Here is a 25,919-nt window from a genome sequence, read left to right on the forward strand (position 1 = left end):
GGCGGGTGGGGAACGGTGTGAGCCCCAGACAGACCCAGCCATGACCCCTTCTGCTGTTTTCAGTGTGTGGCCTCAGCCAGCCAGACCAACTCTCTGGGCCTCAAGCCTGTCACGTGCACGACAGGACACTGACATTTCCTGGCAGGGCTGTCCTGGGATGACAAGGGCCCAGGAGTATGAAGGATGGGGCTCTGGCTTCCTGTTCCAGCTCATTCTGGAAAGCTTTGGACAGAGCCACACAGCCTGTGCCCATAGTAAGGGAGCATGAAGGGATCTGTGCAAATAAGAGCCAAGGCAGGGAAAGCCTGAGGAAAGTGAGGACAGGTGGCATGTAAGCTTCTGCTCATGTGCTGAACATAGGGCATAAACTTGGCTTGGAGCTTCCTGGTGGCCAAAGCAAAGAGAGAAACTCAATCTCCTCATGTTCAGTGGCTGTGAAGTAACAGTCTGTGGCTCAGCTTCTCTACCTGGATAAGCGGGGGGAGGTCTCCGAGGACGCCAGCCTGAGGACGGGGAGGAGGCACCTGGGCTGGGGGACATGGGGCATGGCTGGGCCTGAAAGCCGTACACCTGGGCATGTGCTTGTGTGTGTTCGTGTGCGTAAGTGCAGTGGGGCAGGTGGTGAATTCTGCTCGGGTCCCTGGGGGCTGCTGACTTGTCCAGACTACATGCAGGTTCAGTCTGCCCCAGATCTGAACTCCTCTCTCACCTCACTCCAGGTGGGCTCTTAGGGTCCCCTGGGACCCCATCAGCGACTCCATGGGTGGACCTGTGACACCGGACAGCCAGCAGATGGGTAAATGTTTCCATTGGCTCTCCTCCCCTGGGGAAGAGGCGGGTAAGGAGGGGTGGGCACCAGCATTCTGAAAGCTTTCGTGCTCACCCTGAATCCTCCCCGAGGTAGCCAGAAGAGGTAGGTAGAATCCTCTCTGATTTGAGAAGCAAAAACGGAGGATCAGAGAGGTCCATGGCTAGCCCAAACTCACACAGCACACAGCGAGGCCAGGACTCTGGCCACTGTGCCTCTAGAGTGTGACTCCACACACTGTTCGACAAGCACTTCCTCAGATTTTGCTGCCTTCCGGGCGCTATGTCAGACACCTTGGAGGACCCTGGGGTAGGGGTAGAGGGGTGCCGGCTAGGCCCCCAGCTGAATTCACCACAGGGCTATTAAAGGAGCATGGGGCAGGGGTCTTCTTTTGCGGAAGACGGCTTGGGCTCCTGGCCCAGTGCGTGTTGCTGTGCCCCAGGCTGGCCGGTGTCTGTGTGGCCTCGTGTACCTGTTAAATGGACGTCAGGCCCACAGGAGGACACTTACAGCTGTATTTGCTCTGGGTGGGCCCTGGCTTTGGATGCTGATGGCCCTGGGCCAAGTTCATCAGCGTCTCCAGGCCTCCAGTCCTCATCCTCAGTGTGAGGATAAAGTGTCCCCTTCAAGGGGGTGGGACGTACAGCCCCTCATGTGCGGTGGCCCTGCAACCCCAGCCAGGTGCCAGATGAGTTCCTCATCAGGACAGTGTGTTCCCCAGCCAGGGGCACCAACTGGCTGGCCAAGGGCCACTCTGCCCGCCCAGCCCCCCAGCACTGACCATGTGGCCTCCTTCCTGCAGCTGTGGGCCTGGCCTCGGCAGTGGCAGACTACCAGGGCTCGGGGCCCGAAGAGATGACTTTCCAAAGTGGCGACCACATAGAGATCCTGGGCGCCCAAGTGCCCGGCCTGCCCTGGTGCATGGGCCGGCACGTGGCCTCTGGCCAGGTCGGGTTTGTGCGGACGAGTCTCATCCATGTGCAGGGCCCAGTGTCTGAGTGAGTGGCCAAGGCCCCACCCCTTTCTGAGTCCACCCTTTGCCCCTGTGGGACCCCTGCCCTGAACACCTGCTTCCTAGGTGACAGACCTGGGCGGCGTCCTGGACGGCACCCCTGCCCTTCCCCCTCCCCTCCTCGTCGTCCCTCCCACCTCTGTCCCCAGGACTAGGCCTAGCCCAAGCCCAGGGCCGTCCCGCTGCCCCCAGCTTCCTGTGTGGACCCCTCCCACCCTCCTCCCAGCGCTGCTAGGGCCTGGCCCCTGAAACACATAGCTGTCCACGTGCATGAGTGCCCCAGGGCTGCGGGGAGAGCACCACAAACAGAGGGCTTGAAACAACAGACTGGAGGCAGACGTCCCAGCCAAGGTGTGAGCAGGGCTGCCTCCCTGAGAGCCTCCGGGGGAGGGTCCTGCCGCCTCTTCCAGCTCCGGTGGCTCTAGGCGTCCCTGTGGCTGCATCGTCCCAACCTCCGCCTCCGTCTTCACGTGGCCTCTTCGCTGTGTCTGTGCCCTCTCCTCCACCTCTCCTGTCACTGGATTAAGGGCCCACCAGAGAACCCAGAATCATCTCCTGATGTCAGGACCCTTTACTTGATTGCATCTAAAAAATCCTACTTTCAAACATTCAACCCCGTACACCAGGCCACTCCCCTTCATCAAACCTTCAAAGATCTGGGCCTGGCCTTCAGGGGCCCCTGCCCAGGCCCTGGTAATGCTCAATTTCATAGGCTCCCACTCCCCGTCACCTCACCCTGAGTCTAGCTCTGGGGGTCAGCTCGCCCCTTCTAGGATGATGCTGGTTTGACATGTGCGTCCCCCTATGTGAGATGCCCCCTCCGTCCCAACCGTACCGTTGTCCAGGAACTCTCATTGGTCCCGTCTCATCGCCAGTAGCTCATCCCTGGGGGCACGCTTCCTGGCTGTCTGGTCACCTCCGTGCCCCCACCACCTGACCCTGAACAGCAACGGGGGGTCTGGGGAGAGTGGTCAGCAAGCACGACTATGTTCTTGACCTTTTCTTGTTCAGCCTTTAGCCCAGGAGTCAGTGTGTAGAGAAGTCCCTTTGCAGGGCCAGCACCCAGCCGGGCCTCACCACCCACAAACATGGGGCGCACGTCCTCAGGGCCCCTCCAGCCCTGATAGCCCAACGCTGCAGACAGACCAACAGCCCCCAGACCAACTCTCAGAGGCCGCTTTAGCATCGCGACATGTCCCACCAGTCACTTTGTTCCCTGACTTGAGTGTCTGTCTGCTCTGCCACCTCTTTGCCCCTGTTCATGAGAAGCAGTTTGAAGCTGGGCTGGGCTCGGATGCCCTACCTGTGGTTCCCAAAGTGTGCGCTCCCCCGGGGATCCATCCCGAACTTCCTCAGTGGGGATGTGCCCCCTACGCGCCCTGGTTGGCGGTCCACAGGGATTCCCAGCACAAGGAAGGCACCCAGAGTCTGAGTTTTCTTTCTCCTGCTGAAATGTGTTTCCCGCCCTATTGGACCTCCAGACTCCTTTTTGCACACAGCCCCATCGCCTGGTATTCTGTGCAGCCCTCTGGGGGCCCCTGGGCTAGATGCCTTCCAGCATCTCTGAGGAGCCCACAACTTCTCCACAGACAGGGGTCCTTGAGAATTAAACATGCCCTGAGCTTGTCAAGGGTCTGAGCTGCTATTGCTGTGGGGAGGAGCCAGCCTGCTGCCCTCCCTTCTCCCAGAATGGCAATGGGGCCTGGTCCCATTGGTCCTGTTTACAGCTGGAGAAGCCCTACAACTCCTTTCCTTCACTCTACAGACATTTACTGAGTGTCTTTCCTATTCCAGATCTGGACTTACATCCTTTGTTTTGTGGTTATTCTTCATTTCTTTTAACTTTATTTTGACATAATTTCAGACTTAGACAAAAGTTGCAAGGAGAGCATAAAATTCCTGCATATCCTTCACCCAGATTGCCCAGATGTTAATGTTATGACATTTACTTTCTCGTCTTTTTTTTTTTTCCTTCAATTTTTTTGCCTAAATTCTTTGGGAGTTATTTGCAAGCATGATGTCCCTTTACTCCTAAAGAATGCACTGTGTGTTTTCTAAAACCAGGACATGGCTTACATAGCCACACACACCTGTCAGAATCAGGAAGTTAACATTATTACAATACTGTCATCTGCAGGCCCTATTCAGATTTTGCCGCTTTTCCCAGTAATTCTACAGCTAAAAAAAATTCTAGACTATGTGTTACCAGTTCTCCATCTCTTCAGTCTTGTCTCCTCAATCTGAAACAGTCCCTCGGTGTCTCTGTCCTTTAGGACACTGACATTTGTAAGGAATAGAAGCCTGCTGTTTTGTCGAATATCCCACAATCTGCCCTGAGGTTTTCTTGAACTTCTCAAAATAGCTTCCTCTAAGTACATCCAAAGTACATTTGAAAGTTTTGCATTTTGCTGGTGACTTAGTCCTATAAGCAGAAATTGCTCCCCCCTTCCTCCCTCTGTTCCTTCCTGTTTTTCCCCGCCCTGACTTCTCAGAGCACACAAGTGCCCTGTGTCCATGCTGGGCACTGGGGAAAGCACTGGCAGAAGTCGTGTGAGGCGCTGTGGGCGCTTTCAGTGTGGAGGGATCAGGTCTGCCTGTAACTGTCAGGGCCAGCCTTGCAGGGGAAAGGGCATTTGAGGTGGGGTTTTGAAGGCTGTCCAGGAGCTTACCTCCCCAGGATGCTGTGACCTGCTGCATCTATCACAGCCTTCCCTGCTCCTGGGTGTCTGCCTCCAGCAAGACAAAGCACCCTTGGGAACAGGATCTATTTTGTTTTTATCCTGGTGTTTCTACCGCTAGGCACAGGGCAGGTGTGCAGGGACTGTCTGTCAAGTTAGGGAGTAGAAAAGGGTCTTAGTGTGAAATGTTTATTTTGGAAATGAGCAATCTAACATGCACTTAATTTTTTCCAGTTTGGAAAGTGTGATTTTTCTCAATGAAGAAGAAAGGTCTTTCTTCAGCAGCGAAGGATGCTTTTCTGAAAAGGATGCCAGGCAGCTGCTGCTGAGGACTTCTGGCGCTGACACCTGCGCTGCGTACAGCTTGGGTAGGTGTAGGGGGCTCCGGCGGGGGGTGTTGCTCCTCCCACCCCCTCCCGCTGGCTGCAGGGACATCTCAGGACCAGCAGCCGGTTACACCCTACAGCTGAGGGTTTAGGACAGTTCTCTTGGGGCAGATTCCTGGAAAGACATGGAAGGTGCAGAGCTAAGCCTCTTTCCCATAAGGCTGAGCTAACTGGTACCCCATCCACCCTGTGCCATCGACCCTGGGCTCCGGGAGTTTGGACCGTCCACTCAGCAGGGTGTTGGATGGTTCTGGCCTCATGCACTGTTCACAGCAGCACCCCTCGGCCCCCACCCCGCTTCCCTTTGGGAATGCTCTGTTCCCTCCGCTATTCCATGGTCATGAACACCAGCCCCGGCACTTAAAGGGGATTCTACAAGTGCTGTCGCTGCCTTTGGGGCAGGTAGGGCCACACCAGGCCGGGCAGGCCAGACACAGAGGGAGGAGCGGGGCCAGGGCCAGGGAGGCGCAGGAGAGTGGCCCCAAGCCCCCCATCCGCCCGAGGCCTCTCTCACTCCGGGCACTGGGGCGGCGGCGAGCGTGCCGGCAGGTTCTGTTCCGGCCAGCACTGCTCCGGCCCTCTGCCCACTCCGTGTAAGGGGGACCTCCCTCCCCACCACCGGATCAGGACTCCGGGCTCTCGAGGCGGTGGCCTGGCCTGGGTTGCCTGGCCTCTGGTGGGCCGGGGCTACACCTCAGGGTGGCCATCTCCTGAACACAACGCTGTTCTGTTGACCTCAAGGCCCTCAGTTTAGGAAAGGATTTCTCTGAGGGCTGCAGTGCAAATCATAGGTGAAGTAAGTGTGCCAACAGCCACAATGAAAGGAAATGTGGCAGCGGGGACAGTGCTGGAGCGACTTGCCAGTCCCCCCTACAGGGATGTGGCTGTACAGCTCATTCCTTTCTCCTGCCAGACGGAGGTGCGTGCACGTGTGTGCACACCCACACAGACACAGATATGCACACACATGTACGTGCACACACACCACACGCTCACAGACACATGCGCAAACACACTCACACGAATGCAGAGAGACACACACACACGAGTGTACACACACAGGGGCACACATGAAAACATACACCCACATCCACCTACACATCCACGCACGCGCGTGCACGTGCGTACACGTACACACACACACACACGCGTCCACACACATCCTTTCTGCCGCTGGCTGACACGCATTCCCACCAATGTGAGATTTACTTTCTAGATCCCTCCAGTCGGCTCCTCCTCCTCAACAGGCAAACTTACATTTGACCGTAGCCGGTCAGGTTCAAGCCTGCCTGGCTTACGCCTTCCTTTTCTTCAGGAAGCCGCTTGGGGACCTTGCTCGGGGTGTTGTGGGGTCCTCTGGGCAGGACTATGTGGTCGACAGCACATGGCGCTTCACGTGTCTTTTTACAGCTCTTCTTCCCTCGCTGGGTTTCTCTGGCAACCCCGTGGGCTGTCAGTGTCAGCCCGCTTTAAGAGGGTGGGAACTGAGGCGTGGGGACGGGCAGGCAGTCGGACGTGGAGGGGCTCAACCCCAGAGGGGCCGCCCTGCCCCTGGGAGAGCCCACGGAACCCGGAGCAGCCCTCGGGGGGCGTGTGGCTCCTGTTCCCAGAGGGCAGCGGTGGAAGGCGGCAGCCTCTTGAGGGCGGATGGAGTCCTGCGGGGGTGGGGGCGAGGGGGGAGGAGATGGGGCAGGAGCACATTCTGGAAGACGAGGCTTCTCGGCCGGCGCCCCTTGCTGCCGCCCCAGCCTGCTTCCCCTCAGGGGCGCTGGTGTCGGGGTGTCAGTATCCTGGCCCTCACTGACGTCCCTGGTCCAGGGGGGCTGGCCCCAGGGTGACGCTCCCTTCTCTCCCTTTTCAGACATGTTAGAAGAGGCTGAGCCTCAGCAGCAGAAAATACATGGTAGGTTCTTCCCACACGGCCCGGGGTCCCTCTGGTCACGGGGGTGGTCTCGGGGTGACAGGGGGCAGAGATGGCAGAGCTAGGCTTGAGTGGGCACTGGCTGCAGACCTCCATCCTCCTGGGGGGAGGGCTGGTGGGCAGGGAGTCCAGCCCGGGAGTGGAGGTTGGATGAGGTGGAGGTGAACCATCCCTCCACTGCTGCAGTGGGTCCCCAGCAAACATGCCAGCCCCCGGCCCTGTCCCCAGCAAAGGTGGGGCACTCCCTCCATTGCCCGAGCTCATGCCCGGCTCAGGGTTCCTTTCATGCAACTTAGAGCAGCTGAAATTTGCCCCATGAGCTGCTTGGATGGGTGCAGGGGTGTAGGGGGCGCTGATTTGGAGACTGATGTTGGGGAAGTCCCGCGAGGGTCTGCTCCTTCCCCTGGGGGGCTGGTTCAGGGAGACCCCCTCTCTCTCCCTCCACACCTCCATCTCCCCCACAACAGAGGGGCTGCATTGGGAGGCCTGGGGACACAAGTGCCCGGGGACCCTTTGAGCTTCCCGGGGAATGGAAACTGTCCAAGCACAAACACAGATGGGTCACTGTGGGACGCGGGCGGGCGAGGAGGCTTGGAAGCCAGTCCCCCGGGGCCCTCCCTCCAAGAAGCTGCAGACTTGCCTTCAGGGGAGGCTCTCCCGCCTGCCCAGGTCCCTGGCAGCAAAGGCTCTTCCAGCTGTGGGAGGCAGGGTGACCAGGACAGCACTGGGAGCACACGTCGGGAGCCCACTGGCCTCCGCCGGGAGCAGGCGCTTCTTAGCGAATCCAGCACTTGGTCAAGTCTGACGCTTACTGCTCAACCACATTTAATGTTTTAAATTCCTAGCTTTTACAGAAGAATAAAGAGACAGTCTTGAGCATAATTTTTTAAAAGTGAACTTGAGACAGAACTTTCTAGGTCCTGGTTCCTTCCTTCCTTCCAAATTCCCCTTCAAATCCCGTGTTTTTCCAGCAGGAAGTGTAGCTTGTTTGCTCCTCAAGGCTGGATGTGCCTTGGGGCCCTGAGTCCATCCAAAGCCAACAGTCCCTCAGCAGGCAGCGTGGGCAGCTCCATGGCCCCAGGCCCTCCAGCACTCTCTTTTTTTTAACCCTTTAGGAACCGTAGGCCTCAGATTCCCAAATCAGCCAAGAGGAAGGGGGTGCCCAGGGGTCTGGGAGCTGTGTCCAGTGTTTCCTGTTGGAACAGCCCCCGGGGCTAGAGCCAGGCAGATGGACACAGCCACCACTGTCCTCCGCCGTGGTTGGTTTATTGGTTCTGTGGGAGATTCAGGGCAGCCCTGGGGGCACGTAGTATCTGTAAATCCCAATGACAGGGACATGGCGGCTCGGGGAGGAACGCCCTTGCCCAACCTGGACCCAGAACAGACTCTAACCCATCTGGGGGTTTCGGTAATTTGCAGAAATGCCTCCGCCTGGCTTGAGCCTGGAGCCACGTGAGACCCTGCAGAAGGTGAAGAATGTTCTCGAACAGTGCAAGTCCTGCCAGGGCCACCCCGAGGCGCCAGCGTCCCCGGACTTCCACAGGGTGTCCAGTGGTACGAGCCCGCCGGACACAGAGCAGCCCTTCCACCTGGACGGCGGGGCCGACGGGGCCGACCCGGAGGCGCTGGGCTCGCTGCTGCTGCTCTTGGACGCGCCCGGGTCCGAGGCCGTCTTCCGCAGCCTGTACAGCCTCTCCCTGCCGGCGCTCAGCAGCCTGCTCTGCGGTTCCACCGACGAGGAGGAGCTGGCCCGGCGCCTGGCCCGGGCCCGGGGGGCGGCCAAGAAGGCCGGCCTGCCCATGGCCCTCGCCAGGCTCTGCTTCGTCCTGGGGCGGCTGTGCGTGCGGAGGCTGAAGCTGTCCCAGGCCCGGGTGTACTTCGAGGAGGCCGTGGGGGCGCTGGGGGGCCGCTTCGGCGACCTCTTCCTGGCAGTGGCCGTGTACACCAACCTGGCCTCCGTCCACCTGCGGCAGAAGAACCCGGAGAAGGGTGCACAGGTGCTGCCGAAGGCCTTGGCCCTGCTTCTGGGGACGCCCGGCCACGTCTGCAGCACCGAGGCTGAGTCGGGGCTCCTGAGGCTCGCCCTGCGGAGGGCCGTCGGCGGCCGGAGCCCCCAGGCCGAGGCCCGGGCCTGCTTCCTGCTGGCCAAGCACCACGCCCGCCTCAAGCAGCCGGAGGAGGCCCTGCCTTTCCTGGAGAGGCTGCTGCTTTTGCACAGGGCCTCGGGGTCCCCGGGCGCCGCGTGGCCCATGGACTGCTACCTGCTCCTGGCCGACATCTACAGTCGCAAGTGCCTGCCGCACCTGGCGCAGAGCTGCGTCAAGGTGGCCTCGCGGCGCACGCGGGGCTCACCAGGCAGCGCCCTCCGGAGCGTGGCCCTGGTCCTGCAGAACTGCCCCTGGCTCCACCGCCTCCCCTCCCAGATCGCCCACTACCTCAGGCAGGCGCTGGCCTCCCCGGACACCCGGCCGGCGCTGCGTGGCCTGCTCTGCGCCAGCCTGGCCCAGCTGCACAGCCAGCACGGACAGCATGGAAGGGCCATCGCCTTCATGACTCAGGCCGCGGAAGCCGACGCCCATACTGGCGGCCACTGGGTCGTGGACCACCTGGTGGCTGTGGCCTGGTTGCATGTGCTTCACGGGCAAAGCCTGGTGGCCCTGGACATCCTGGAGTCCGTCCTGGACGCGGCGGTGGCCACCCTGGACCAGGAGGGCGTGATCGCCAACATGGCAGGCATTGCCCTGAAGAGGACGCGCAGGACCCGGCAGGCGGCCGAGGGCTACTACCGCGCCCTGCAGGTGGCCAGGCGCCTGGGCCGGCTGCGGAACCAGGCGGTGGTCCTGGCCAACTTTGGGGCCCTCTGCCTGCAGGCCGGCGCCGACGGGCTGGCCCAGCACTACCTCCGGGAGGCTGTGAAGTTCTTCTCGCGGCTGCCCAGCGGGGAGTGCGGCCGGGACTTCACCCAGGTTCTCCTGCAGCTGGGGCTCCTCTGCACCCGCAGGGCCCTCACCCACCAGGGCAAGTGCTACTACGAGTGGGCCTTTCTGGTCGCCGTGGAGACAGACCACCTGGAGAGTAAGTGTCCGGGCACTCTGGCTCCCTGGAAAGAAAACATGCTGTGCAGAGCACACCTGGGGTTTGCGATTCAGAGGCGAGCGGTTGTTTTTCACCAAGAATGCTGAGTAGTGGAAACCAGCAGATGCTGGCAAGTGCTTTGAGGGTGTCCCATGCTGGGCCAGATATCAGCAGGGCAGCCAGCTTGTCCAAGTTTGCCTGGGACTGCCCTGCTTTGTGCGCTGAGAGCCCGGAGAGTGGGCATCCCAGCAGTGTAGGGCGAAAGGGGCTTGCCCCCGGCCAGGCAGGTGCGGCCGGTCAGAGGAGCTGCGTGAGTCTTGGTCGCTGGATGCTCTAGTTGGTGCTCTCTCCTTGGCATCGCCCAATAGCCCTGCACACCAGATACCTCCCCCTGCACAGGGGGTGCAGGGAAGTTTCTTCGTCCAGCAGCAGCTTGTGTGAGTATGCCAGGCTCTGTGCATGGCTCCACCTGCTAACAAGACCCACGTGAGCCTCGCAAGGGGCTGGTGGCCAAGCGTTGGAAACAGGTGCCTGGGATCACAAGAGCCACAAAAGCAGATACTCAGCTGGATGGTGGGTGGCTCCAGTCTGTTTAGTCTGGGACCTAAGAGACAAGGAGAGTTTAGGCAAGCACGGGATGGGGGGCTGGCAGAAGGAGCAGCCTGTACAAAGGCCCTGAGGACTGTGAGCTGGGCCACGCAGGGAGGTGCATAATTTGGAATGGTTGGGGCAGGCGGTGGGCAGTGAGAACCTCAGGCTGGGGGCTAGGCAGGGGTGTAGGAACCCAGGATGTTCCTACCTGAGAGCACTGGGGAGCCACTGAGGGATGTAGGACACTCACTGGGCTGGAAGGGGACCCTCTGGACCTCCAGGAGGAACCAAGTTCTGGGCCCTCCAACCAGCTCTGTGGCCTTGGACAGGTCCTGGCGGTGCTCACCAATGGCACGTAGTCCCCGGAGGACCTCTCAGAAACTCCCCGTGAGCCCCTCTCCCACCAGGGAACTAGAGGATTCAGACTTGGGAAAGCCAAGCTGGGGGGCCCAGGGGGGCGTGTTTTTCCCCTCCTCCATATGAACAGTGAGGAGACTAAGGGCTGGGGCGACGCCCTGGGGTCACCCGGTGCTGGCCCTGGCTCGTTTCTCCGTCCATGTCGGCAGTTTGTGTCCTTCTAGGGTTCGTCCCTTCCATCCAGGTGTCTGATTTGTCGGTGCACAGTTGTTCATAGAATCCCCTTTGTTTCTGTGAGATCAGTGCTAGTGGCCCCTCTTTCACTCCTGATTCTAGCCATTTCCACCTTCTTCCTTTTTCTCCTGGTCAGTCTGCTAACAGTTTGTCAACGTTGTCAACCTTTTCAAGAACCATCATTTGGTTTCACTGATTTTCTCTGTTGTTTTTCTGTTCTCTAGTTTATTCATCATTTCCACTCGAACTTTTATTTTTCCTTCCTTTGGCCAGCTTGGGTCTAGTTAACTTTCCTTTTTCCAGTTTCTTAAGGGAGAAGTTTAGGGTTTTGATTTGATATCTTAATTCTTTTTTTAACGAAGGTGTTTACAGCAACAAAGCCCCTCTAAGCACTGCTCTCTCCGCATCCCCTAGGCTGTGCTAAAATGCTCACTCATTCCCAAATATCTCCTCGTTGCTGGTGTGATTTCTTCTTTGACCCACTGGTTATTAAGAAACATGCTGTTCATTTCTACAAACTTACGAATTCCCCAAACTTCCTTCTGTTACTGCTGTCTGAATTCGTACCACCGTAGCTGGAGAAGGTGCTTTGTATGATTTCAATCTTATTATGTGTAAGGAGAGTTGTTCTGTGGTCCAGCCGCTGGTCTGTCCTGGAGGATGTTCCACGGGCGTGTGGGGCTTTGTGTTTTGCTCTTGTTGGGGGCATGTCCTGGAGTCTCTTAGGTCTGGCTGGTTCAAGGCGCTCAAGTCTCTAACCTTGTTCCTCTCTGGGTCATTTTTAATAAAGGAAGCTCCCAGCCATCCCAGCCCTCTGGTTTTAGGAGATGCTAGTGAGACGCTGGTTTTGGAGCCTGGCGTCAGGAAGGAGCATTGGCTTTGGAATGCCAGAGCCGGATTTGAATTTTGTCTCCACGGCATGCCGTGTGCTCTAGACTTGGTACTCAGCTTTGAACTCTGCCGGTCTGTCTGCAACATGGGGTCATCAGCTCTGAGTGAGGGCAGCCCCTGTTTGGCTGGGAGGAGCTTTGTGATGCAGAAACAGCGTCCTAATGCGTCGGGAGAGCCCGGCCTAGGGGTTATAAAAGTGGTCACTGCTGTCTCTCACGCACCCAGGACGTGCCCTGCCTGGCCCCAACAAGGAATGCTCGCCAGCTGTGTGACCTTGAGTGGGACACTCAGCCTGTCCCTGTGTGCAATGGCCCCAGCTCCCAGAGGCGTGGCGAGGCAGGCACGTGGCCGGGGCCTCTGACCCAGCAGACGTCGCTGTGATGTGTGACTGTGGCCTCTTCCTCTGTCTCCCGCCCAGGCCAGCTGCGTGCCGTCCAGAGGCTCTGTCACTTTTACAGCGCCGTCATGCCCAGCGAGGCCCGGTGCGTCGTCTACCACGAGTTCCAGCTCTCGCTGGCCCGCAAGGTGGCTGACAAAGTGCTGGAGGGGCACCTGCTGGAGACCATCGGCCAGCTCTACCTGTCCCTGGGCACCGAGCGGTGAGGGCCAGCCCTCGGGGGCGGGGCAGGGTGGGGCTGGGGGGAGGCTGGACCACCGTCCCAGGACAGCCCCTCCTCAGGGGCCACTTCACTCCTTAGTGTCAGACGGGCTCTGGGCCAGCAGGCCTTGTCTTGTCCCCCAGGGAGGCAGAGTGTGTGTTTCTGGGCCATTCTTCCTGCCATGGTGGCTTCTGTAAGCTGACCCGCTGGCCCAGCTGTGGGCGGGGTAGTCTGGTCCTCATCTGTCCCCTTAAAGGACAGCAGCCACAAGTGCCTGGAGGATTCTCGTCCACAGGAGGACTGTGGCTGTCCCACCTGCTTCCCGGGGCAGAGTTTCAGGGCTGCCTGTCCTGTGTGAAGCCCACCCAGAACATCCTGACTGGGGCTGGCTACAAATGGTGGGGCCACACTGCCTGCAGGGAGGGCCAGCAGAGTCTCTGATGACACCCCGTCCTGTGTGGGGGCTCCCTGGGAGCAGGGAAGGAGCCAGGTTTCCCAGGACTTGGGAGACGGCCTCCAGCATCATCCTCGGACCTCGGATTCATGGCAGGACCAATGGGCCAGTGCCCTAGATCGATGCTTCTCAAAGTGGGGGCCCCAGATCATCAGTGCCCACACCATCTGGCACTAGGTGGAAATGCACCCTCCCAGGCCTCACTCCAGACCTCCGGAGCTGACAACTCCGGAACAGGGCCCTGCAATCTGTGTTTGATTGGCTTCCCCTCTTCCCCTCTGCCGAGGGGTGGCTCTGATGCTCACTCACTCAGCATGAAAACCACCGGCCTGGACAACCTCTAAATTTCTGCCCAGGGGCCACAATCCCTGCTGCGTCTGGAGGCGATGTGGGCCCATGTTTGGGAAGGCAAGACAGAGATGGTGGTGGGCCCTGGGGCTGCCTGTTTCCCTCCCAAGGGTCTCCATCTTTGCTACGAGCCTGCTGTGTCCATCCTGGCTCTCCCATTGGCCTGGGAAGGGCAGGCTCTGTTCCTGCTCCCGACATCCTAGGTCCATCATCACCAGACAGGCCCTGGGGAGAGCCGGGCCCACCCGCTGTGGTGGCTAGCCCGGGAGCACCGTTCTGACGGCCCACGCCTAATTCCAGGGCCTACAAATCCGCGCTGGACTACACCAAGCGCAGTCTGGGGATTTTCATCGACCTGCAGAAGAAGGACAAGGAAGCACATGCCTGGCTGCAGGCAGGGAAGATCTACTACATCCTGCAGCAGAACGAGCTGGTGGACCTGTACATCCAGGTGCGCGGGTGCGGGGCGTGCACCGCACACTCACTCACCCCTCAGTCACGGCCGCGCACCTGCTGCATGCCAGGTGCCCGAGCCATCGCCCCACCCCTGGACGCACACCACGCAGCACCTTCCATACTGATCTGAGCTCTGGGGGCAGAGGCGGGGGCCCCCACGGTGCCCACTAGCGTGTTGGTATACAGCAAGTGCTCGATAAATGTGCCAAGGCTGGCCTACCAGCTGACACACAGAATTTGCTTCAGTTGCACCCAGCGTTTCTCCCTAAAAAATGCATTTCTCAGAAAAGCTCTGTTTTTAGACGCTTTCTCGAATGTGACATGATTGGCAGCAAATTGAGAGGCCCAAGACCCCTGTGGGTTTATTCCTTTTTGAGCACCTGCTGTGTAAGCCCCTGGGCCAGGGGCTGAGGCTCCAGATCAGGAGCTTATGGCCGAGACAGGGGCAGATTCCTCAATGAACAATGCTACCTGGGGCCAGGGCTGCAGGGCGTAAAGCAGCCAGGAGGGTGAGCTCGGTCAGCCTAGGTGGTCACGGAGGCTGTTAGAGCTGCAGGGCACGGGGGGGCGCAGTGCCCACCCGGGGAGGGGGCGTTTCCACACCGGGACTCACAGGCACAAAGTCCCAGAGGTGCACGGAGTGTGGCAAGTCCTGGGGCTGGGCATGGCTGGACTGCGGGCCAGGGCGGTCACTCACTGACACATCCTGTGCAGCCCTGGGCGCAGCAGAGGGGCGACAGCCTCTGTCCTCTGGTGGGAGAGACAAGGGGACATGCGGTCAGGTGTTACCAAGGGCCCGGGAGGGAAAGTGGGGGGACCCACGGCCCCTGGATGAGGAGCACCCCGTGAAACTGATCAGAGAGTGCCGTTGTCCAGGCATGGCCACAGGGTTCAGAGGCCGGCTCTGCGCTCCGTCCCAGGCGGCCGCCAGTCCACACCTGCTGGTTCCTGGGGCCTTAGCTGGACAGGCCTCCTCATGCGACACGGGGCTTAGATTACCATCCTGACCCCAGTGGGTGACAAGGGCCCCGAGTGCACAGGGACTGAGGTGTGCGAGAGAAAAGAGCCCTCATGGCTCTTTGGTGCAATCAGGGCACATGGGGCCATTTGAGGGGTCCCAGAGGGCCCGGCCACCTCACCCTGCTGGGGCACTGTGGGTTCCAGAAGGGTCCCTGCATCCTTACAGGTGGCACAGAACGCAGCGCTGTGCACGGGGGACCCCCACCTGGGGCTGCAGCTCTTTGAGGCGGCTGGAGACATCTTCTTCAACGGGACCTGGGAGCGGGAGAAAGCTGTGACCTTCTATCGGGTGAGGGGCCACCGTGCGTCCAGGAGGGTGGGCCTCAGGTGGGCGTCCCTCAGTGGGCCCAGGCACAGACAGGTGTGGCGGGCAGAGGCCCCCCACCTGGAGGCAGGACCCCCCACGCATGTGTTTAGTTTCCCAGCAGTTTGGCGGGGGATGACCTTGACCCCCACGCCCTACCTGGGAGGAAGAGAGCAAGGAGGGATGGGGGAGTGCCAGAGGCAACTCTTGGCTCATAGCCTGCATCCCGTGAGCCAATCACCCATGGATGGGAGGCCTGTCCCTTCATCTTACAGATGACGAAACAGGCTCAGAGAGGCACAGGGGCGTGTCCAAGGACACAGCACATGGGGACTGGACCACGGCCCAGGTCTGCGTGTGCCTCCCAGGGAGGGTGGCTTCTCCGCCCTCTGTCTGCCCAGCTCAGGGCTTGTGGCTCAGCCCCAGGATGCAGATAAATGTGGTGTTTTCAGAGCCCAAGGGGTTGTTGGGCTGTTGGGCCCTCCTGGTCGGGCCCTTCTCACCCCGGGGGTCAGGCTGATGTGAGATACGTGGTGTAGCTAGCAGGTAAGTCTCACACCCCAACCTGCTCAGGGCCCAGGGGCCCTGGGGCGTCCGACACCCTGAGCTGACCTTGCTCTTGGGTGGTGGTGGGCAGAGCTGTTTAGTGCTCCAGTGGGATGGTGGGGGCGGGACTGGGGGCTCTGAGCTGGGTACAGGGCCTGGGCTGGCTGCTCTGATAGGAGGCCTGACCCAGCCACCTGTGCTCGCAGGACCGGGCGCTGCCCCTGGCCGTGACCACCGGGAGCCGGAAGGCAGAGCTGCGGCTCTGCAACAAGCTGGCAGCCCTGCTTGGGGAGACGAAGACCCCGCAGGAGGGCCTGGAGTTCGCCCACACGGCCCTGGCGCTCAGCATCACCCTGGGTAAGCCCCCACCCCAGCCCCACCGGCCTCCGCCTCTGAGGGCCAAGGGCAGGCGGAAGGCAAAAGATGGACTGGCTGTGGCTGGGCTCCTCCGGGTGCAGGCCACCTCTCCCACGGGCCAGCTGAGATGGGCAGCAGCAAGCCTGCCCGCCCCGTCCAGGACCTGCCACACTTGCCGCGTGCTGGGCTCCACTGCCTTCCTCTGCCCCCTCCCTTGCTGGCCATGAGGCCGGCCAAGGCGCCCTGCACTCCGGACAATCCTGAAAGTGCCAGGCAGCTATCTGCATGCTGTCCCCACCCGTTGCCCCTTCCCCACTCTCAGCCCATCCTCTGGCTGGCCGAGCCCCAGCCCCTCCATGCCAGCATCCCTCTCCCTAATGTGCTGTTCCAGGCCGTCCTGTCTTCCTTGAGACAGGGAACCCAAGAGGCCAGGCACATGGCAGGTGCCCAGCAGGTGCCTGCAGGCCCCACAGTGCGCGCCGTGGGAGGGGGCAGATCCCAGGGCCGCTTGGTCTGGGGACACCCTCAGGATGGGGCTGAGGGGGCTGCTGACGATAGAGCAGGAAAGACAAAGTTCATGTCTGCAGGTTGCCGGGGCCCTGGGCCTGAGGTGCACAGACTGCGGGACTTTGGGGTTCTCTGGTCCAAACAGTAACCAAAGGCCCCCTGCCCAAGCAGCTGTGCACAGGCCCGGAGCTGGATGATCAGACCCACAACATCGCCCCTTCCCCGAGGTGGACGGGGAGCAGGCATTGTTAGGTCCCCTTTACAGATGGGAAAGCGAGTCTGGGGATGGGAAGGGACCACTTGGAGCTCTGAGACGGTGTCGGCCTGGGTGCTCCCAGCTGGCCTGTGCCCCGCGGCCCCACACAGCCGTGTCCTCACACGTGGCCCCTCCCCTGCGTCCCCAGGGGACCGACTGAACGAGCAAGTGGCCTACCACCGGCTGGCGGCCCTGCACCACAGGCTGGGCCAGAGTGAGCTGGCCGAGCACTTCTACCTCAAGGCGCTCTCGCTCTGCCGCTCGCCCCTGGAGTTCGATGAGGAGACGCTGTACTACGTGAAAGTGTACCTCGTGCTCGGGGACATCATCTTCTACGACCTCAAGGTGGGTGGCGTGCGGGCAGGGCGAAGGCGCTGGGGCGCGGGGCCGTCACCCCGCCGGGGACTTGGGGCTGCACCGGAACTGGGAGGCCTGGGTCCAGGTCTTCCTCCAGCATCGGCCCCAGTGGTCTCTCCCCGAGCCCTAGGCCCCCTGTGAGGAGCAGGTGGGGCCAGTAGGCACTGTCTGAGCTCCTGCGCGGGTCAGACCTGGCCCTCAGGAGCTGAGGGTCAGTGAGGGTGGCTGACATGTAAATGTGACAGTGGGGACAGCAGCCATCAGGTAAAGGACAAACAAAATGGAGTGTAGTGGGGGTGGGGAGCCTTCTGGAGGAGGTGACTGCAAAATTAAGTCTCGAAAGTCAAGCGGGAGTTAGGCACAAAAATAGTGGGCTGAAGACATTCCCAGGGCAGGGGAAGGGTCATCATTATTCCCAGAGACCCGTGACCCAGCACAAACCCTGGCACCTCCTCCAGGAAGCCTGCCAGTCTGTGTGGAGCTCTTCCCTTCCTAGGATCCTCACATTTGCCTGGATGAGGTGGGTACTATTACCAATCCAATTCACAGAGAGGGAGATTGGGGCTTGAGGTGGGGTGCGACCTGCCCCAAGTTTCATAGTAGGGACACCCCACAAGCACCCCGGCTGAGCCTCTGCCCTGTCGGAGCTGGACGGTTAGGAGCTGGACGGTTAGGAGCTGGGACCTATTTTTCATCCATCTCTGAGCCTCGCAGTGGACGCAGATGAGGGTCTGGAAATGTCTCCGCTATCGCTCCCTCTGCACGGGCAGAAGGCCCCCCATCACCCCCACTCCGGGTCTAGCATTGCACCAGCACGGCGTCCCTGCTTGTGTTGGTTGAGGGGTGAGGGTGCCCCAGCCCAGGTGCTGAGTTCTCCCCCTCCCCGCACCCAACGAATGGCATCTAGGAGCTGGGGAGGCCCTGGAGGACCCCCACTCGGTCGGTAACCCCAACCCCTGCCTGGCTATGCACTGGCGACACCTGGTGGTCAGAAGTAGTCACTGCATCCTTCTATGTCAGAGCCAGGCAGCGCTGGAGGATTCCATGGGCAGCCGTGACCACTGCAGCTGAGCCCCACTGAGGTCCAGACCCTGAGCAGTCCAGGCGCTACGTGGCTCAGGCCCTGTGTGATCCAGGCTGTGTACAGTCCGGGCTCTGTACTGTCCAGGCTTGTACTGTTCAGGCTCTGTGTGTCCAGGATTCGTGTAACTGGTTCTTCAAATACTTTGCTGCAGGAGGAGCTGGTACCCCCATAGGACAGACAGGGGACTGAGGCTCGGCACCGTCAGCTAATTTGGATAGGATTAGGAGAACGTGGGGGGCTTCAGTGCTCAGGACCCTGCAGCCCTGTGGCCCTGTGGGCATGGGACTCTGGGACCCCACACCGTGTGACCCTAGGACCCTGCAACCCTGCTCACTCTCTCCGCAACAGTGCCCACCTTCCTGGGCTTGGAGTCTGGTGGTGGAACAGCACTGTGGCCGATCTCACCTGGGCTCCGACGCCTTGAGCCGTCTCTGCCCCTGGGCGGTCTGAGGATGGGGCCACAGCCAGCATGTACCACCCTCGTTCAGAGCAATTGGGTCAGTATCTCAGCTCTGAGCTGTGTTGAGATTCCTCAGCTCAAAACAAGAAGGGGAAACTGAGGCTGGGGAGGTGAGCAGAGTTGCCCAGGATGGGGCTGAGGGAGCCGGGCCAGGGCCAGCTCCAGGTCCCAGGCGTCTGAGCTAAGCCCAGGCAGAACTCTCGCTCCCTCCAGGTGATCTGTCCACAGTCACTCCCAGGAGGAAGGAAAGGGCAGGGCTGCGGCTGAGGTCAAAGAGCAGAGAACCTTCCGCTTCCTTCCAAATGGGCTTCCAAGCCGCACGACCACCACAGCTTTGCCGTGACCGCTCAGTCAGGGCCAGGCTGCCTTGGCCACGCTGAGGCTTCGGAATTCCGTCAGGGCCACCAGCGCCATGCTCCATGTGTCCAGGAGGGAGAGAGGTCACCTTGCGCCCTGCGTGTGACCCAGGGGCTCCACTGCCTGGGACGGGGCAGGAGGAGGAAGAGAGGGCTGCCCTGGGGTCGAGGGGCCTGCGGCGTCTTGCTGCTGGTCTCCCTGAAACAGGCTGCCTTTAGCCTGTATGTGGTAAGGTTTGGAATAGGAAAGATTTGGGTGTGAATCCTGGGTCTGCCACCCACTCGCTCCTGCACGCATGTGTACACACACGCATGTGCACAGAGATGCACGTCCCTCTGTACTGTCCAGGCTCGTACTGTCCAGGCTGTTCTGGTCAGTTCCTTCCACTTTGCTGGGACGCCCCTTCCTCCAGGAAGCGCTGCCACCCACCCCAGGCGGAGCCGGCTTACCGGGGCCGCCGCAGGCCGCTGAGCCTCCCTCTGCACCAGCGCAGGCGCTCACGCTCACTCTTGCCCCTAGAAGCAGTTGTGTCTCCGGCTCCACGCGAGGCCCAGGCCCTGGTCGGCGCTGGGACCATGTTCACTGAATTTCTTCACTTACCTGCTTCAGTTTTCTTCTGGTCCTTGCTCTGCATGGGGGGCAGTGAGGAGCCAGGGCTGGTGACTCTGGACTTTGTCCTTGGTCCTGGGAGCCATGGTAAACCCAGGATGGACAGGCTATGTTTGGGAGGACATCCCTGCCTGGGGATGTTGGGTTTGAGGCAAAGATGCATCTGATGTGGGAGCCCATGTCCTGGGGGAAGTCACGCCCCCTCAGGGTCGCAGGGGATGCGGACAGCTGACACCTGTGTGGTGCTTTGCTCTGGCCTGGTCCGGGGAAGGCAGCCGTGTGGGCATCGGTGTGGACATGTGCTGCAGGGTCATGCCATGGGGCGGGCCCTGCCGGGGGCCTCAGAGCAACTGGTCAGACCCACTTCAGCTCCAGGGGAAGCTGTAGATATCCCCCCAGAGGCCCCAGGGGTGAGTGGGGAAGGGGCTTCTGGGAGGAGGTGGCGCTGGGCACCACGGGGGTGCAAGGCCCTGGCGCCAGGGTGGGAAGGACGCACATCCTGGGGTCCGGAGTTCAGGAGGGACCAGGGCCCCCAAGATGCCCGTCCAGGCCCCCACAGACCTCTGGTCTCTCTGGGGCAGCCCCGGAGAGCAGATGGGCGCCTCCTTGGGGGAAGCACGCAGGGCCAGTCCAGGGGCACCGAAGCTGTGGCCCGTCTGGGGTGAACGAATGAGCGAGCATCCTGTCCGCTGGAGCCCAGCCCCGGGGTTGGGAGGCAGGTGGGGCACAGCCTCTGGGGAGACAGCTCGGCGGGCCTGCCGCCCCAGGTCGGTGCTGTCCCACCAGTCACATGCGTCTCCCCTCCAGGACCCGATGGACGCGGCCGGGTACTACCAGCTGGCGCTGGCGGCGGCTGTGGACCTGGGCAACAAGAAAGCGCAGATGAAGATCTATACGCGCCTCGCTGCTGTCTACCACAACTTCCTCCTGGACCGCGAGAAGTCCCTCTTCTTCTACCAGAAGGCGCGGACCTTCGCCACTGAGCTCAACATCCGCCGGGGCCACCTGGCCCCCGTGCGGTGCTGCAGGCGGGCACCCTGGCTGGTCCTCGACCCCCATTCCTGAGCCCCATCCTCGCAGACATGGCCTCGGTCTGTCCCGGTGTCTCGGGTGGCTCATTCTGGGAAACAGAGGCACGACGCTCGGGGCCAAATAGAAATAAATGGTTTTTGCAGAAATGTCCTGGAGTCTGCAGGCTCCCCTCCCTGGGCTGCCTCCTGGGGAGCATCTGGGGACCAGGCTCTAGCCCTGGGGTCCACCCTGCTGCTGCACCCCGACCTCAGCTATGAGCGGGCAGGTTCCCCAGCCGGCCACTCACCATGCAGCCTCGGGCAGGTCCTTTCTTCAAACTTGTTTTCTTGCCTGTTAAAGCAGAGACAGTCGGCCATGTGATTCGCTGGGCGCCCTCTCCCTTCCCTGGACTCACCGCGTCCAGCACTGCGCTCTGCCTTTAGTCCTCACTCTGCCCTGCAAGCTTGGGACTGTTATCTCCACTCACAGTTGAAGAAACGGAGGCACAGAGAGGTCAGATGCGTGCCCATATTCACACAGCAGGAGGCAGGGGCAGAGCTCCAGAGCCCAGCGCAGTGACCACCGCACCACCCCACCAGCCTGACTCAAGTGATGTGTTCTATTAGGACCCAAGGGCGGGTACACGGTCCCAGACCTCTCCACCTTTCGTCTGTGTCCTGAAAGGGATGGAAACAGGAGAAGGGGGCCCAAGTGCTCCCCTATCCCGGTGTCCTCCAGCCCAGTATGGCCAGTGCCACTTCCAGCCCCTGGTCAGCCCTCAGGATGCAAGGTAGCAGAGCCTCCAGCCCTGCGTGGAGTCCCCGATCTGGGCCGCCTACCCCAGCCCTCCCTGCCCTCTCCCTTTCTTCCCAGCAACGAGCCAGGGGCCAGGAATCTAGGCAGGGTTGAAATTGCTCCCCAGTTTACAGACAGGGACCCGAGGCTCCGAGGCTGTGCGCATCCCGGTGGCTCGCACCCCAGGGCGCTATTCCAAGCTTCTCTTGTTAATGAGGTGAAACTCACATAACATAAAATGAGCCATTTAAAGCGAACAGTTTGGTGGCATTCAGTACATTCACAGTGCTGAGCAGCCATCACTCTGTCTAGCTCCGGAACATTTTCACGTCCCCAAAGAAACCTGTACTTCCCATCTCCCGCCCCGAGACCCTCATTCAACAGGCGGGAAGTGGAGGCCTGGAGAGGGCTCCCGGTGGGGCAGAGCCCTGGTCTGCTTCTGTGCCGCGGGGAGGCGGAGAGGCGGAGAGGCGGAGAGGCGGCAGAGCCCGGAAGGCCCGGGTGGGTGGGTTCGGGGTGGCGGGCAGGGGAGCTCGTCATCCCTCCTCTAGTCCTGGAGTTGGGGAGGGCCCCCAACTCCCTTGCCCCTCCTGCAGGCCCCGCCCAGGCCTCCCCCACCAGGGGGCAGCAGAGAGCTTTCCAGAACTGGCGCCTCCCCAGCCTAGCAGAACTGCCAACAAACATCTAACCTTGACCCCAGGCTGCCTTCTCTGTGGGCTGGGTGGGTTTGGAAAGTGGGGAGGAGTCCGCACTGTAACTGAGAACATGGAGACATGACGAAGGCAAGCGCCATCACGATCGCCCTGAGGGCACGTCTCTGAGGACAGCGACCTGCTGGGCAGCGTCCCCGGGCTGGGCCTGCGGCCAGGCCGCGTGGGGTGGGGCCGGCGGCCGGGTCACGCTTGGCCCTCCACCTGCCTTGGAATCCATGCCTTCCTTGACCTTCTACCAGCTGCCCCTCCCGCCCGGGGTCCCAGCCTTGCATCCTGGGACCCCTTGCTCTTGGGCAGCAGAACTGGAGGCCCAGAGGAGGCTCTGGGTTCAAATCCCAGCCCCTCATTTAGAGGCTGCGGGGTTTGGGTTGAGAAAGCTGACTTCTCTGAGCTCGTTTGGTCACAACTCAAACGAGGCTGCTAATCTCAGGATCTGGGGTTGAACTGAGGATTCGAGGAGCAGAGGGCTCAGCTCAGTGCCAGACCCCAGGCTCAGTGTTGCCTGTTTCTTATTAACGGCGCTCATTACTATGGGAAGAGCTCCAGCCGCCACAGGCTGCAGAACACTGAACCAAAGTCTGAGTCACTCCTATCAAGTCGCTTAACCTCTCAGACCCTCAGTCTCTTCTTTGTAACCAAAAACAAACCCTACCTCAAGGTTCTGAGCATGAAGACAGACCGTGTGCCGGCCACAGAGTGGGCATGCAAAACTGGGCAGCCAGCCAGCACCCCGTTTGTAGCCGAGGTAAGGAGCAGGTGGGTGGAGGCCAGCTCCCAGCTAGCTCGGGCCCCAGGCCACCTGGGTTCCAGTCCTGCTCTGCTCGAAGGCCGGGGCTCCGGGCGGCAAGGCCCACTGTCAGCAGAGTGGGTGTGAGATGGGCATGCGCCTGACACGTAGTAGGCACACAGCCCAGAAGCCCCACTGCCCCAGTTTTAGAAAGAGGGCCCCTCCTTTCTCATTCAGGTTCACCGTGTACTCACTGTGCACAAGCTCCAGGCGCAGGCGGAGCATCCCATGTGGGGATGGGGAACAAACGGCCCCTCCTGGAGATAAAATCATGCTCCCTGAAGGCCCTCCACCCACTTTCCCGAACAGAGCAGGACAGCAACCTGCTCAGAGTCACACAGCCCCACCTCTGACTGAGGGGCCCTGGAGCTCCGCCCCAGCATTCTGTCCCCTCCTTGCAGACCATGTCTTTCTCTGCACCGGCTTCATCTGAGGTCCCTAGCTTTGGATGAGGAAACTGAGGCTCAGAGAGGCATGGTGACCATCGCAAGGATGCACAGCATCTGTCACCTTCATCATCACGATGGAGCCACAGCAGTCCATCGCCTCCAAACAGCAGCTAGGTGGGAGATGCAGGGGTTGGGTGCGTCTCTGCTGAGCTCTCCCGGGCCAAGGTCTCCAGAGGTGGGCGAGCTCATCTCAGGGAAGAGGGAGCCCCCCATCAGCAGAAGGTCCAAGCAGGCCGCGGCGGGTCTCCCGAGGGCACGGAGAGGTGCGTCCAGGCCGGCCCGAGGGTCTGCAGGGGGCAGGATGCCCCGGGACGAGGCTCTGCACCGTCTGTGATGCCCTGTAGGGGAGCTTGCTAGCAGTCAGCTCGGGCTTCCCTGGGGGTCCAGTGCCCTGGGAAGTGGGGCTGTCAGTCACAGGCTGTGTAGCAGGTGTGGCCTGTCTGCTGGCAGCCAGGTGGGGGTCCATGTAGGTTCAAGCCTAGGCTTTGCCTCTCTCCAACGTGGTGTGTCCTGGAGCACGCAGCAGTGGGTGCCTTTCACACGCTGATATGCCCTGCCCTCCCTGAGCTCCGGGTTTCCCATCTATAAAGGCGATGAAGATTATGTTCCTTGGCAGATTGTTGTTATTCAAATAATAATTTGGGTGGGCCTGACCCAATCAGGCGAGCCCTTTATAAGAGGGTCCAACCTTCCCTGCAGGGAGAGATTTAAAGCCGCAGAAATTCTCCTACAGGCTCAAAGATGCAAACAGCCGTGGTGTGCTCTACCTATGGAGGGGGCCATGTGACAAGGAGCTGAGCGGTTCCTGGCCAACAGTCCTCAACAATATGGGGACCTTAGTCTTGCAACCACAAGGAACTGAATTTTGCCAACAACCACGTGGTGTGGAAGGGGTCCCTGATTCCCAGGTAAGATCACAGCCCAGCTGACACCTGGATTTCAATCTGCTGAGACCCTGAGCGGGGAACTGTGCCGCTTCGTGACCAAAGAAGGTAAGTGGGTGTGGTTTTAGCCACTACATGTGTGGTAATTTGTTATGAAGTACAGATAACAAACACGGAGGCCACGGCCCAGGCGCCCCTGCAGCCCGGAGCCCCAGCTAGGAGGACCCACATTTGGCAGCCTGCCTGGCTGCCCTCCCCCGCAGACCTCCACCTGCACCTGCCCACCTGCCCGTGCTCTCCAGGCTCCACAAGTCTGCACGTGAGGCCTTGAGTTTCAGCTTCTGCACCAGGAGTTAAGGGGAGCGGGACCCCAGGCTCTCAGCCACCCTCCAGCCCAGCTGCACCCCCAGGCAGCCGGTTTCAGGGCGCCTGTCGCTGAGCAGAGGGCAGTCTTCTAGGGCAGGCCTGGATCCCTGGGGCTGATGGGCTGTGCGGGGCGCTGCTGTCCTCCAGGGGCAGGTGCTTCTGGCTGCAAGCAGAGCCCTTGCTCGCCTGGGCTATGCTCACCAGGCCAGCCCTCACCTCCATCCAGAACCAAAACCAGGATTTCTCCCCGTTTGTGGCTTCAGGCTGGGTTTGCACTGCATCCCGGGAAGAGGAAACGTGGGGTAGGGGTGTCTCCAGGAAGCAGGGGCGTCCCGCCCAGAGCACACAGCAGGCTCCGTGGCGGCTCTAGGCCCGTCTGCGGGGTGGGGTGGCATCTCTGGGGACCTGTCAGTTTGGGGAGGCCGTGAGGCTGGAGGAGGGCAGGGCTAGGATTCCAGGGAAGTCCGAGGGAGGGAGGAGCGGCTCTTACAACACTGACGTCTCAGGCTCCAGACAGGCCTGCCCCTCGGGAGGGGTAGCAGGGCTGGAAGATCCCTCACCAGGACGGGGACAGGCCCAGGAGCAGGACCCCCACCCCAAGGGGCAGAGCCTAAGTGGCTGCCACCCAGGCAGCAGGCCAGCAGGGAGGGCCCCGCAGCGTGCGCGCCGCAGGACGCTCTGTCCCGCACGAGCAGATGTGCCCGTTCCCAGCAGGGCCTGGATCCCGGAGCCGAGTGTGGGGGTGGGTGAGCCCTGACCTCGGCCCAACCAGAGGACATCTGCCTCCCAGGACGCTCCAGGGGCCCCGCCTGGGACGGAGAGGCCTAGGGGGGTGGCCCTGGGGGTTCGGGTTAGGAGGCTGGGGCAGCAGTGAGCTCAGCTGCCCACCTTGTGACCTTCGCAGACCCTCATGCCTCACCCCAGTCCCCAGTCAACAGTCGGGCAGATCTAAGGAAGACCCTAGAGCCACCGCCGTGGGTGCAGGAAAAACATCCCAGGCCCTCTCACCCCACCTTTGATGGGTACTCTTAGTAAACAAGGGCCGGACCCCCTCAGCCTGAGAAGGGTTTCCCGCCACATTGGGTGGAGCCTTAGATGTGTTCCCTGTGAGGTTGAGGACAAGGCCGTGGCCTCCACCGTCACTTCTAGTCAGCGTTGCGTCAAAGGTCCCAGGGAACGCAGCAAACCAAGGAAAAAGAAAAAGGTTCAAAGGTTGTTAAATAAGAAACAATGACCATTATTAATCG

At 60.9% G+C, this 25,919-nt stretch overlaps 1 protein-coding gene across 5 annotated transcripts in view; it reads left to right on the top strand.

Annotated features, from left to right (window-relative positions):
- SH3TC1 (SH3 domain and tetratricopeptide repeats 1) overlaps nt 1-20,849 on the top strand; it is a 49,483-nt gene extending 28,634 nt beyond the window's left edge. For 4 of the 5 annotated variants that reach the window (XM_074351066.1, XM_074351072.1, XM_074351054.1 and 1 more), the window contains 11 exons: nt 720-796; nt 1,611-1,806; nt 4,733-4,866; nt 6,746-6,787; nt 8,225-9,880; nt 12,372-12,552; nt 13,655-13,805; nt 14,997-15,119; nt 15,887-16,037; nt 16,949-17,145; nt 20,475-20,849. In XM_074351066.1, coding sequence (XP_074207167.1) covers nt 720-796; nt 1,611-1,806; nt 4,733-4,866; nt 6,746-6,787; nt 8,225-9,880; nt 12,372-12,552; nt 13,655-13,805; nt 14,997-15,119; nt 15,887-16,037; nt 16,949-17,145; nt 20,475-20,732 — 3,166 coding nt within the window. In that variant the 3' untranslated portion in view covers nt 20,733-20,849. Of the gene's footprint in view, nt 1-719; nt 797-1,610; nt 1,807-4,732; nt 4,867-6,745; nt 6,788-8,224; nt 9,881-12,371; nt 12,553-13,654; nt 13,806-14,996; nt 15,120-15,886; nt 16,038-16,948; nt 17,146-18,589; nt 18,739-20,474 lie in introns of all 5 variants that reach the window. The other variant, XM_074351063.1, reaches the window with a different exon arrangement.
- The last annotated feature ends 5,070 nt before the right edge of the window (nt 20,850-25,919 follow it).

This window comes from Camelus bactrianus, chromosome 2, assembly GCF_048773025.1.
Source record: "Camelus bactrianus isolate YW-2024 breed Bactrian camel chromosome 2, ASM4877302v1, whole genome shotgun sequence".
In the NCBI taxonomy this organism is placed as follows: Eukaryota; Metazoa; Chordata; class Mammalia; order Artiodactyla; family Camelidae; genus Camelus; species Camelus bactrianus.